Here is a 14,288-nt window from a genome sequence, read left to right on the forward strand (position 1 = left end):
CAAACCAACCTAAAACGTAGCATGTTCATTGAAAGCGAAGATTAGTGTCGGAGACGAAGGAATCTCTGCGTAGATGCCAAGTATCGTAGAAAATATCTGCCGTTGTTATTTCGACATGGTAATTCCGACTTTAGAGAAGCATCCTGATTACAATTATAACATACTTATTTCGTTAACAAAGAACTTGGCATGGAATAAAAATTTACTGAAGGCTATTTTTAACTTTGAATGATAGGAGATTAACAGTTGTAATTTATTTCATAAAAATGCATATATTTATGAATACATGTATTTATTCTTTACATTGACGTGTGAACCTAAACATTATCAATTTTTTTTAGCCGATTACTTGAATAACAGAAAGGCACAAGTTAGTATTTTATTAAGAGCATTGTGTACATGGTATACGTAAACCAAATAGATGGCGTGACGTCAAAATAATTAATTTTTGGATTTTAAAACAGAAGAGTTCTACATCATGTCAGCCTCCAGTAAATACGATTTCCCTAACATCAAACGTGCATCAAAGCTTAATTATGCAGCTTATTTTCAAAACAGCATGACTACATGCGACAATTTAAATTACTTTCTTAATATAAATAAAATATGTGTTTGACTTTCCTTCCCATTAAAGTCCAATTATAGGTAAATTAATGGCCACCTGTTATTCCGATAATTTATCCTTAATTGTTATTGGTGCTAATTAGAACAAGTACTTTAATCAATAGATTCAATTGATTAGTCTGTAAGATTAATTACAATCACAAATCTTTTTGTTGTAAAAAATATACTTTTTGGATAAGTAGTATACTTAATTAATAAATAAACAACATCTGTTCAAATTTTGTGAAAAAGCCTTGCATCCCCCCCCCCCCCCCCTTAAAAAATAAAGACGATGTTTGACTCTTAGCTTCAATTAAGAAATATCTCATTCAAAAATATACACATAAGTATATAAATGCATATGGATTAAACAGCAGCCAAAAATAGCCTAGAGATCAAGGTATAAATAATTATAATACTAATAGTGTATACTTTTCAAAGTTTTACATGGACATTTGACTAACTTATAGATGATATAGAAATAAAGGATTTAGTTGAACAACAAGATATTGATAAAAGAAAAAAAGAAATATATAGAGTAGTTATAATATTAGACTTTTGAGTCATTATCCGACATTTATTGCTCTTCAAAAGGATTTTTCAAAATAATACCAAAGCACAATTTTGTTTGAGAGGCATTTATAAACCCTGCTGAGAATTCATAATAAAAAGAAAATCCTCTGGCTTAAAGTATATCTAAAATTTTTGTAAAACAACATTTAAGAAATACTTCATTTCACTTAATGCTCAAATACATTCTAAAATTGCTAAGATCACAAATTAAAAGTTATAAAGTACTACTAATGATTATTGCAGTGATGTGTGTATATGTTTGGTAATGCTTGGGTCTGTACAAACTGAGAGACTTCTGGGAAACATGGGGCTATCAGAAACCAGCGACAGAGACGACTCATCAGGGGGGACAATCCTGTTATATCTGTACAAGCTGTCTAATCTCTGCTCCTTATGTCCCCGTAATCAGTTACCTATCATATCATCACACAGCAATCAGAGCCTCAATGGATAATGTGTAGTGATTAGAACCATTAGCGGGCCCTACCTGATGGTGGGGGGTAATTATCACACCTGTTTGGAGAAGCAGGTAAACTTCAAAGCACTGCCTACCTGTCCATCTGTAGCAATCCACGGTGTGTTTGGACTGCAATACTCTCCTTGTCACAGAGAGGCCTTCTGTTGGCCCTGTATCAACACTGGCCTATTACAGTTATTATCTTTTGATGTCACTAAGAAAACACAACCTACCCACCAAAGACAATGGAAATATACACCTTACCTCTTATTTACCTGTATCAGGTGACAAGAAGGTGTAAATATGCTGAGCTACACCTAAATGTTCTTAATGTGTGATTCTAAACATTTCACATAAAAACCAAGGACTAGACACAGAAGCATCAGTTCACAACTATAACTCAACAGTACATCTTCAGTCTACCATTTTTCCATCTGGTCTAGTGTTACTCAGCGAACTATATTTTTTCCTCAGTGAGTTCACAACCTCCACATGATATGCGTAACATTGATTTGGACTGTAGAGAATTCCCTGGGATTTTTGTGTGATGTGACACTATTGCTTTAGATACTCTGCCTCCTCTTGGTACATACCCAGTTAAACTGTAGCTTTGATGATGTTTTCCTCTCTCATGGACGGAATGGACAACCACTGCCCCCTCAGACAGGGCTTCACCATGTTCTCATCTCCTCCTCCTACAGTTACCGGCACCATCCTAAAGCCTGGCCCCACTACACAGAGACCAGGTAACCTGGAGATCTTCTCACCCCCAGCCATCACCCCCGCCTTGTCACCATTTACCTCACCGGTTCTACCTGTCCCTCTGTCACCGTTCATCCTCTCCTCTCCGATAATGGCACCCAGCACAGCAACAACTCACCAGGACGCCTACCTCAAACGACTGCAGAGAAACCCCATGTTCAAAGACCTTCAGAATCTGCTAGCTCAGGAGTGCTTACACATGCAGGTACCAACAAACCTGATCGATTCCAGCCTTAATAACTCTGCGATCAAATCAGAGCCGTGCCAGTTGTTTCCAAGACACATGAAACTTCAGGAGAAATTCCTGGCTCTGAGAGCTGTTGAGTCGTTACGGTCTGACGGACTGAATCTGGAGTCGGCGTACAGTGGGGAGGTGGGACAGATTGAGGTCTCGCGGTACCAGGCCCTGTGTGCAGCAGGAATCTCCAACCAGCACCGCAGAGTGGTGAACCATCATCATGATCAGCGGCGTCTGAATCTCATCAACCAATACGAGGCAATGTTACAGCAAGTCCTAAACACCAAAGAACTGGAAAAGAACACAGAACCTGTATCCAGCCCTGTGGAGAATAAGCCACTCCTTACATCTGACAGAGGAGTGATAAAAATGGCCTTCCCTCACAAGACTACCGTACAGGTAGCCAGACAATTGGCCTTTTCCTCCAACAGTGATCTGTGTGCCAAACGCCCCAACTCACCAGATTCCGTCTGTGAAGTGGCAAGCTCACCGGAGTGTTTAGAAGTGGACTTCAGCCAAGAGAATCTTTCAGAGGAGGAGACAGATTCAAGCATGTGCAGGACCCAGACTGTGCTAGGGGACTCCGGGATCTGTGAAGATGATGCTAGCTCTTACAGTTCAGATGGTGGCGAGTCACACTCAGAAACTACAAGCTGCCATCAAAACGTGACTCCCTGTGTAAAAAATCTGCCTGTGTCAACATCAAACTCTGTTCTACAACCATTTGACACAAACAGACATACAGAATTACTTAACAGGGGCAATGTGTTCAAAAGAAATACAGACTTTCAAAGTGATGGATACAAGAGAGAGACAGTAAAGAGTGATATCAGAGACAATTCCATTTCTGCTGATAGACCTCCCAACAAAAGGAAAAGGGATCTTGAACTCAGTGATGAAAACTACCTCAAAAAACAAATAGTCACATCCACAAATCGAGGGAAGAAGATAACAGCCGAGTCAACCTTCATTTTGTCTAAATGGTACAATGAGCACATTCGTTATCCATATCCCTCGGATCTGGACGTAGAACAGCTCGCCGAACAAACAGAACTCTCCCCCCAGCAAATCAAGAAGTGGATGGCCAACAAACGAGTCCGTAACTACAACACCCTCTCCATCACAGGCAATCAACATCCAATCAAATTCAAGTTCAAAGGTCAACGATATGCGGAAAATGGACAAGATGCTAAATCATCAAACTACAAGCAGCTCCACCCTGAGGCCAGGAGGGTCCTGGGAGAGTGGTACGATGTTCACATGAACAATCCGTATCCATCCGACGAGGAGAAGAGCCAACTAGCCGAAAGAGCAGGTATTACGGAGCAGCAAGTGAAGTCGTGGTTTGCCAACAAAAGAAGCCGGGCAAACAACACAAAGAAACAGGTGCCCAACTACTTCATCAAGAAATTCCCCGAGTACACACGCCACGTCCAAATGGTGAGCCTGACTCGCGAGCTTGCTCGGAAATCACGGAAAACTGACAGTATAGACTCAATAATACAGTGTGCCTACAGAAACTGAGTAAAGTACAGCATGGACTCAATGTTCCAGTCTGTCTGCAGAACCTATGTGAAATAAAACTGTTTGGTGTCATATTACCCTACAAGAATGGCTCAAATGATCCCAAATATATGGACACTCTTTAGTGCATTCTGTTGTTTAACTGTTTACTTGACATAATAGTGCCAAATTAAGATTCTCTTCACTGCATGAGATTAACAAAAGTTGTAAATATATTTTATACTAATTCAATAAACTGAAAACATTATGAAGTTAGTTGTTATTTAAAATCTTTATTTTTTAAAACAAAATTTTTATGATAAGGAAATAAGAATAAGGTTTCATGGAGTTGTTTCTTATTCCTAAGCTTTGTGAGACGAATAGCAGAAGCAAACTACAGATGTCCAATATACCTTGTGTTATTGAAATACATTGTCAGTACTTCTCGGTCACAAGAAGCTTTAAAATCTATCTGATTACGCAGCTCATGCACTAACAGAAAGAAAAACCCAGCTCATATGATTACAATTCTCCCCTTTAATGATACATATAATGGACATAAAGGTAAAACAATGTAGTTCATGCATTAACGTAAAGTTTTGGAAACGCTGGGTAAAAATAAATACCGTATTTTTCGGAAATTAGGTCGATACGGTTTATTGGGCGAAGGAGGCCGTTTGTAGCAAAAAAATAAAAAAAAGTATAAAAAGGTCGACTTCGAAGAATTGGTCGAAAAATTACCGCTAGTTCTAATGAATGAATGGTTTAAACCAATAACGTTATCATATGGTAGCCTTTAATCTTATTTCACAGTTTTAAACAAAAGGGAAATAAAATCTATTTCTTGAAAACATCGTAAGAAAATGTATGAAATTGCATCAAAATTTTCAAACCAATTAATTCAGTACGGCCGGTTTTAATTTAAGATCGTTTTTTATTACTTCCCTGCCATTTGTACAAACTGGTGTTAACCGGGGGATAGTAACCTAGCCTGGAGGCATGACTACGGTAGCACATGCCACCCCGTGTCTGAGTCTGTGTGACTCTTTACTGTGTATATACACACGAGTCAACCTCTGATCTAATTGAAGCCTGCGGGCATGAGTAGCACGTGCCGAGAGTTCAACTGTGTATAAACAAAGTAAGCACTACCCAGACTGATTTCAGAGACACCTGGCTAAAATTTCATCGAAAGTTTTATGTTGAATATACAGAACAAGAGGCCAATTGGCCTTAACGGTCACCTGAGTAGCATATATCCAATACACAAACTTGTCATGGAGTCTCATATATGCATCTAATTAATTAGGTTTCATACTGGAGTAGAAAAATTATAAATTTGTAATGACAACCACATTTAATTCAAAAAGAACTGTGAAACCTATAATTTTGGTGAAAAACTAAAAGATCTGGTCTACAAAATAATGAATTTAGTTTTCCTTTCAGGTGTGTGGGAGTAAAGAAGATAATTTTTTAACGTTATATGCATTAGCATCTATACATCCGTTTTGGCCCTGCCCTAGAGTCAAAACCCATACCCCAGGGGACATGAAAATTAAAATTTCAGTAGAGGACTGGTAAACATAATTGTTAGTCGGTTTTTTTATACAGATGTGTGATAATAGAGAAGAAGATTTTTAAACATTATATGCATTAACACTTAATTGCCATATTGCCTCCCCCCTCATGTCCTGAACCCCTGACCCAGGGGCCACGAATTTCACAATTTAGGTAAAGGAGATTGTGGATATCATAACCATGTATTCAGTTTTTTGCCCACATTTGTGGGAGTAGAGAAGAAGATTTTTTAAGATTTAAATCATTTTTACTATATGGCCATATTGGCCCCACCCTAGAGCATGAACACCTAACAAAGGGGTCATGAATTTCACAATTTTAGTAGAGAGCCTCATGGACATCATAATCATGCATTTAGTTTTTAACAAATATATATGGGAGTAGAGAAGAAGATTTTCTAAGATTTAATACATTTTTACTATTTGGCCATATCGGCCCAACCCTAGAGCCTGAACCCCTAACCGAGGGGTCATGAATTTCACAATTAAAGTAGAGGGCTTCATGGACATCATAACCATGCATTTAGTTTTTAACAAATATATATGGGAGTAGAGAAGAAGATTTTCTAAGATTTAATACATTTTTACTATTTGGCCATATTGGCCCCACCCTAGAGCCTGAACCCCTGACCCAGGGGTCATGAATTTCACAATTTAGGAAGAGGGCTTCATGGACATCATTATCATGCATTTAGTATTTAACAAATATATATGAGAGTAGAGAAGAAGATTTTTTAAGATTTAATACATTTTTACTATTTGGCCATATTGGCCCCACCCTAGAGCCTGAACCCCTGACCCAGGGGTCATGAATTTCACAATTTAGGTAGAGGGCTTCATGGACATCATAACCATGCATTTAGTTTTTAACAAATATATATGGGAGTAGAGAAGAAGATTTTCTAAGATTTAATACATTTTTACTATATGGCCATATTGGCCCCACCCTAGAGCCAGAACCCCTGACCCAGGGGCCATAAATTTCACAATTTTGGTAGAGGGCCTCATGGACATCATAACCATGCATTCAGTTTTTTCCTCACTTGTGTGGAAGTAGAGAAGAAGATTTTTGAAAATTTGGCTTTTTTTTGCATATTTGGCCCCGCCCGTGGCACCCCAGGGGTGGTAGAGCCATAAATTTCACAATTTAGATTCTTCTTACCATAGAGAAGCTTCACACCAAAAATGGTAACGATTGGCCTGGTAGTTTTAAAGAAGAAGTTAAAAATGTAAAATTGTTAACGCACGACGCACGGCGCACGACGCACAACGCACAACGCACGACGACGGACAAAGACCAATTGCAATAGGTCACCTGAGTGACTCAGGTGACCTAAAAAAACTTGTTCATGTATTCTACTATAAAACAAATGGGTTTTTTTAATTTCTACCTGACGATATTTTTTCCCCGTAAATACCCTTTGTACGGTTCTCATTTTACTTTTACCACGCGAAATCGATTTCCTGTTTATCATAAGCACACGATCAAAATGCTTGACAGCATATAATAGTGATCGAAAGATGATTCAGTCAGTGATCTAAGTAAGAAATGTAAGAAGAAATAAATCTATTTACATTTAATTTTTTTTAAATGATTAATCACTACAGTATATTGATTAAAATCCATACGATTTTTACACAGAAATTAAAACAGTATTATAGTAAACACTCATGATTTTATTGGAAGGTTGCATAAATTTTTGCAAAATTTCATATCAAATTTTCCAACCAAAAAAAAAAAAAAAAACATAAATTGGGCAAAGCGATGAATAGGGCGAGGTCCACGTGTTTGGAAAAAAAAGTATCGACCTAATTTCCGAAAAATACGGTAAATGGGTCAACATTACCTTTTCCTGCTGAAGTAAGCTCCTTAGCTGAGACAGAGCGTGGATTCTGATGTCTAGACTCTCATGCTGAACTCCTTTGATTGTGTGCTTCAGTTTGGTCCCAAAATCTGACTGGCTGGAAAAAAGGAAATTGACCATTCATTATAGATTTGACCAAAAATATTTAAACAATATCATCAACAGATACCAGAATGAGATACCCGAGAATAAATGATAGAGAAACTTACAGATATACAGATACATGTATCATACATTTGAGTGCACCCCTCAGCTACATCAAGATGATACCAGATATTAGAAACTGCAGATATCAAATTTTACAAATAGAAACAAGATATCTGTGAGCAAATGCTCATTAGTGATATCCCTGTCTGACGAAAATATACAAAATAAGCAAAGTCGACATTTAACAGGAAGTTGACGTCCGATCGACATGAAATAAATTCAACCATATGGCATGCATGACATGCCTAAACAAAGAGTGAGCATTAAATATTCAAGAATCTGCAATTACCGTAATAGTTGCTGAGAAATCTTTGACAAAAATTTGTTTAAAAAATGAAGCTAAAAATAAACAAAGTTGTCATTCAACTAGAAATTGACACCTGATTGGTTCAAAAATTAATCCCACCATATAGCATACCAAAAAAAAAAACCTTAACAAAGAGTGTGTTAGAATTTCAAGCAAAAGCGATTAATAGTTGCTGAGAAATCTGTGATTAAAAGTTTTTAAAAATTTAACCTAAATTTGTTTTTAATTGAGTTTTTCATTTAACAACATTTATACATTTACCAATCAAGGGCCCTCAGGGGGCATATAAATTAAAAAAAAACAAAAATATCATGATTATAACAAATAATGAATGAAATAATAGCCTAGAATGTCCAGGTTCATATTACAGGCAAAAATATGCAAAATGATTCATGAATACAATGAAATATATGTATGGGATTTACGCATTTAACTGTGTGAGATAATGTGTGAACACAACAGCTATACAGAAACAAAGTGGCATATGTACATATATGACATAGTAGGTGATTGGTGCATTTGTAGAAACATATTACATACTCTTTAAGCTATTTCAACTTAATAATACACTTTTGTATATTTCATATGAAGTGAAGCTGAGAGAGAGAGAGAGAGAGATTATATGCAGGTGGATTACTATACATGTATAGACTATACTATACTGAGGACAATTGAAATGATATGAAAGTTCACAGAAATGAAATAAAACCAAAAAACTTGATTTTGTCTACATAACTACAATTTTTCACAAATATTATGCCAATGACTTTTCATTTTCCTTATATTTACATTTTTTTCAACAGCAAATATTTTTCAGTTAAAATTCTTTCCGTTATGACCTTTTTCAAAGCATGTATTTACATGAAAAAATATATTGCTTCACAATAAGAGCTAGCAGGTTAAAAAATTTATAACTTTCTTTATTCTTAAATTTTCCAAAAAGAACTAACTGAATATCAGATGTAATCGAGATTTCAAACTGTGTAAAAATCCACTCTTCAACATCACATCATAATTCTTTTACTATATTACCGTACATTCATAAAATAAATGACTAATACTTTCTTCATCTGTTTTACAAAAGGAGCATACATCAGACTCTGCTTTTTTTTTTATATTAAAAAGATAACTTATATGTAGAAAGAATCCTATGAAGTATCTGATATTGTAGCCAATGTAGTTTTGATCCCTGTGTACACTTGAATGTGAGTTCCAAAAATTTAATTCCAAGAAGTTTGTGAATAGATGTAACCCTTTTCTTTCCATTTTGATATAGATGTACATGTACAACTTATTATTAGACAAAAAAAGAGTAATGTGTACATTGTACACATTACTCTTTTTTTGTCTAATAATAAGTTGTACATGGGTTTAAACCTTTACATGTATTAATAAACAATTATAGAGTATGATTAGTGTTAATTGGTCCATATTGTATAGTGTTTTGTAAGTTTGGTAAGTGTATGTCTTGTTTAACCTAAAAACTTAACAGGAAGTTGACATGATTGGTACAAAAATAAAACCCACCATATGGCATTCCTAAATAAAGAATGTGTTAAAATGTCAAGTACAATACGGACGGAACCCTGCTAGGATATCATGAATTTTGTGCAAAATTTGATTTAAAAACACCATTTACATTTTTTTTTGGAGTAATTGATTGTATTAGAAAATTACATTTGAATTATGACTATGATAATATTCAAAGAAGTCAACCTTTATCCCAAAATTCTTACAATTGATTACAAAAAGCAAACAAGGTGGTAGAGATTTCTATGATGTTTTTATTAATCAGAAGTACAGAAAGCCAGAAAGTGAAATCAAATGGGAAAATATTTTAAACTTAAATGTTGACAACTCTTGGTGGAAAAAACAAAATATTTTGTTTTTTAAAATAACAAATGATATACAATTAAGGTGGTTCAATTATAGAATTATACATAGAATCTTAGCAACGAATACATTCTTATGTAAAATTGGCATTACCAATACAAATTTATGTAGTTTTTGTAAGATATATCCAGAAACACGGTGTCATCTTTTCTGGGAATGTGAATTTGTTGAAAATATTTGGGAAAATACATTGATTTGGTTCTAAGAACAGTTTGGAATAGATATATCTCTAAACAAAGTTGATGTTTTGTTAGGAAAATACTACAAGTATTACAATATATTTGATTTAATAATATGCATAATTAAAAAACATATTTATAGAAGTAGGAGCAAGAATTGTAAACCCTCATTTGAAAGGGTCAAAGAGGAAAATGTTTATTACTTTCACTGTGAGAAACATATTTATAAAAAAAATGGTGACATGGAAAGTTTTAATAAGCGATGGAACCTGATAATGTTTTAAGAAAAAGGATAATTATTTTTTATGCTGTTACAGATGATGTAATACAATTATCTATTGCAAAAGCAAGATTAACGTAAAATTATAGTTGTCTACATATTTTCATATGCATGTGTTTGGATGAATGATGTATAAATGTCAAAGAGAAAAACATCTCATGAAAGTGTACAAGTTTATATATTTATATATAACTGTATGTAACTTAGTACTTGGTGATCCCAGGGCCCCAACCCTGGCACCAAATATATTGCTTTATATTAAGTGATGGGACAATAAAAGGTTAATAAAAAAAATAAAAATTTCAAGTACCTGCTATTAATAGATGCTGAGAAATCTTTGACAAAAATTTGTTACAGACAGACAGACAAACATAAGGACAAACAGACAGACAGAGTACAAGGGTAAAATTGTAATCCTCACCTTCAGGCCTGAGGGATAATAACCGAAACATCACAATGGTAATTTTAATCATATATTTACTCAGCCCACTCATCCTGTTTCATACTTGCAATTAAAGTTGTTTTAAATGTGATATATAAATGTGATATATAGTAAATCCTAAAATACCAGACATCACACTCTGATATAAAAAATTACAACAAATATCAAAGATATCAGACTAAACACAGATTCAGTATCAAATTACACTAAGATATAAGATCACAAAGAAATTCCAGATCACACTACCAGATAACACAAAAAGCAGATATCACATATCTTGCACAGATATCAAATTACACTAATGTCAGACATTACAATGTCAACTGACCTGTACTGGCCTTCCTAATTGTGGTACAGATATCAGATATTACAGACGACACATAGATATCTGTGACATAACAACAATTACTGACCTGGATGGACCTTCCTGAGTGTGTACAGATATCAGATATTACAGATGACACACACATATATCTGTGATATAACAACAATTACTGACCTGGATGGACTTTCCTAAGTGTGTACAGATACCAGATATTACTGATGACACACACAGATATCTGTGATATAACAACAGTTAATGACCTGGATGGACCTTCCTGAGTGTGTACAGATATCAGTTATTACAGATGACACATAGATATCTGTGACATAACAACAATTACTGACCTGGATGGACTTTCCTAAGTGTGTACAGATACCAGATATTACTGATGACACACACAGATATCTGTGATATAACAACAATTAATGATCTGGATGGACCTTCCTGAGTGTGGCACACAGATATCAGAGATCAAACACGATATATATATATATATATATATTACAAGGACTACCGACCTGGATGGGCCTTCCTGAGTGTAGCACACAGATATCAGATATTAGATATGACACACACATATATCTTAGTAATTACAAGGATTACTGACCTGGATGGGCCTTCCTGAGTGTACTTCTTGAGGACTGTATTAGCATCCTTTAATTCAGGAATGTCTGGCAGAAAGTAAATCTCATGGAACCAATCCTTCAAGGCAGCTCTGTTGTAGCAGAACAGAAAAATGATAAAAGTCAAAGGAAATTGTAAATCTAATCTACAGAACATTCACAAAGCAAGATATCTGTGAGCCAATGCTCAGTAGTGATACTCCCGCTCTGATGAGAATATGCAAAATAAGCAGAGCCGACATTAAACAGAAAGTTGACATCCTATTGGTACAAAAATATATCGTACAATATGGCATGCCTAAACAAATAGTGTGTTAAAATTTCAAGCATCTGCAATAGTTACTGAGAAATCTTTGATGAAAATTTGTTTGTAAAGTTAGGCTACAAATAAAAACAGCTGTCATTTAACAGGAAGTTGACGTCTGATTGGTACAAAAATATATCCCATGATATGACATGCCTAAACAAATATTGTGTTAAATTTTCAAGCAACTGCAATAAATAGTTGCTGAGAAAAATGCAACAAATTTTTTTTTGTTACGGACGGACAGCCAGACAGAATGACAGACAGACACACACACACACAAGGGTAAACAGTATATCCCCTTTTGGTATAATAATGAAAGTACCAGTCAAAAAAAATTGCAAATCTAATCTACATTACTTTAAAAAAAATGGCATCTACACTAAAAATCAGACTTACAGTCAAACATGTTTTAAAAGGCCACCTTGGGGAAATTTGAAAAGTGGCCACATAAGACAGGTAACCTTTAATTCCAGTTTGCACACAAAATCATGTAAATCAATTTATAAATACAAATGCATCAAAAGATATGTTTTATTATAATTACAGATTTATTTGCGTATGTAATTTCACATGTTTAAATGTACATTATTTATTTTACATCTTTGTATCAATAAAAAGTTTTAGGGCTTTCCTCGTAATGATGGTCCTGTGACATTTATTCTACGAGATGGCGCATCATTGAACTGTTGAACTACCCCAACAAAATTCCTTTATATCCTCAATCCCACGCTGTTACATTAGACATTGCTTCAGGGTCTAATTGATTTCATAATTTTTTCGATACCTGTACTTATTTTAAAAATGTTAATTTGAGTTTTTCAAACTTGAAATGTTTCCACTGCTTTCGATATGACATATCTTTTTTATCTAACTCTAGAACTTTTCAATTAGATTTAATACGTTCACTTTACGTTCGGAGTACTAGAAGCCATGTTTTCAAATAAATAAAACACAAAGAAGGGAAACATGTATATTTTATCGTATTTGATGTAAACACATATAAGGTACATAATAATTATTTAATTACCCAAGCGACTTCATGTTTTCATAACGATCAAAATGATCGGGATCTGTAATCAACTAACGCGGGTGAAATAGCATGTGACAAAATAGTGGTAAAATGGCCGCTAAATTTAGTGAAATTACATGGTCGGTTAGTAAATTGGGTGGCCGCTGGCTACGTTATGCAAGTGGCAACTTATTTCAGGGCAAATGTATAAGGAAACACGTCAGGGGGACAAAGAGTGGCCGCTGATCGGAGGTGGCCGCTGATTTCAAGTGGCCGCTAAAACAGTTTTGACTGTACCTTGGTTATACTGAGATGAGAACAGATTAAGGGCCATACAATGTGGTGTTTTTACCTGCTGTCTACGATGATAAAGTTGATGATCTCCGCGACTTGTTTAGGAAGGTATTCCAGGAGAGGGAGAATGGTGGCAATAATCTGAGACATCATCTGGCCAAGGACAGACAACTCCAGGCTGAAATAAAAACCACGTATTTCCATGTTTAACTGTCACTATAAATTTTATAAACCTGGAGAGCATAACAGGTTTGACAACAACTACCGGTTCATTGATGTTTTTGATGTTTGTGCAGGTTTACCTCTTGACAAAACAGTTCCAGGCACGACAGTTGATCTCAATAAATTCCCGGTCCGTAAACTGAAGTCCAATCCTAAACAGATAAAAAACAAGTAAGAGATAAAAGCAGTATCAGCATATTCATGCTCTTATTATTAGATGCAACAATTTTGTTACACATAGTACATTAAATATGTACATCATGTGATTCGTGACTCCATGGGCCATATTGCTCACCTGAGCAACAATAGCCATGATAAAATCAACTTTATGGAGTCAAATACAAAATTTCTGGACAATGTAGTAGAATGATTCCTGTATTAAAAAGATATTCTTATGCAAAACAGTAATCCCCTTTTGAAACAGGATGATTTTTAGTCATATGACATTTTAAGCATGGCAGTTCTCAAGAAGATCTTAAACAACTGTTCATATATAATTATTAGAAATCAACATCATACTTTGAACCCCTTTTTTAAAGATTGACTAAACTGAAGACACAATTTTTAATTACCGGTGCATATATTAAACAGAAAACCACTTAATATATTATAATTGACTGAG

The 14,288-nt window shown here is 35.0% G+C and overlaps 2 protein-coding genes across 3 annotated transcripts in view; one reads left to right on the plus strand and one right to left on the minus strand.

Moving 5' to 3' along the window:
• LOC105319069 (serine/threonine-protein kinase ATR) overlaps nt 1-14,288 on the minus strand; it is a 108,179-nt gene that overhangs the window by 57,481 nt on the left and 36,410 nt on the right. For both annotated transcript variants that reach the window (XM_066087425.1, XM_066087424.1), the window contains exons 32-35: nt 13,747-13,818; nt 13,503-13,622; nt 11,819-11,926; nt 7,561-7,675 (exon numbers count right to left, since the gene is read on the minus strand). In XM_066087425.1, coding sequence (XP_065943497.1) covers nt 7,561-7,675; nt 11,819-11,926; nt 13,503-13,622; nt 13,747-13,818 — 415 coding nt within the window. The remainder of the gene's footprint in view (nt 1-7,560; nt 7,676-11,818; nt 11,927-13,502; nt 13,623-13,746; nt 13,819-14,288) is intronic.
• On the plus strand, nt 1,656-4,872 carry LOC109617465 (uncharacterized). Its single transcript, XM_020063630.3, has one exon. The coding sequence runs from the start codon at nt 2,247-2,249 to the stop codon at nt 4,155-4,157; it is 1,911 nt and encodes a 636-aa protein (XP_019919189.3). The 5' UTR covers nt 1,656-2,246; the 3' UTR covers nt 4,158-4,872.

This window comes from Magallana gigas, chromosome 6 (assembly GCF_963853765.1).
Source record: "Magallana gigas chromosome 6, xbMagGiga1.1, whole genome shotgun sequence".
NCBI classification, from domain to species: domain Eukaryota; kingdom Metazoa; phylum Mollusca; class Bivalvia; order Ostreida; family Ostreidae; genus Magallana; species Magallana gigas.

What these genes read in the sequence shown, in the direction of transcription:
- LOC109617465 (XM_020063630.3), top strand. Translation starts at nt 2,247, where the DNA reads ATGATGTTTTCCTCTCTCATGGACGGAATGGACAACCACTGCCCCCTC.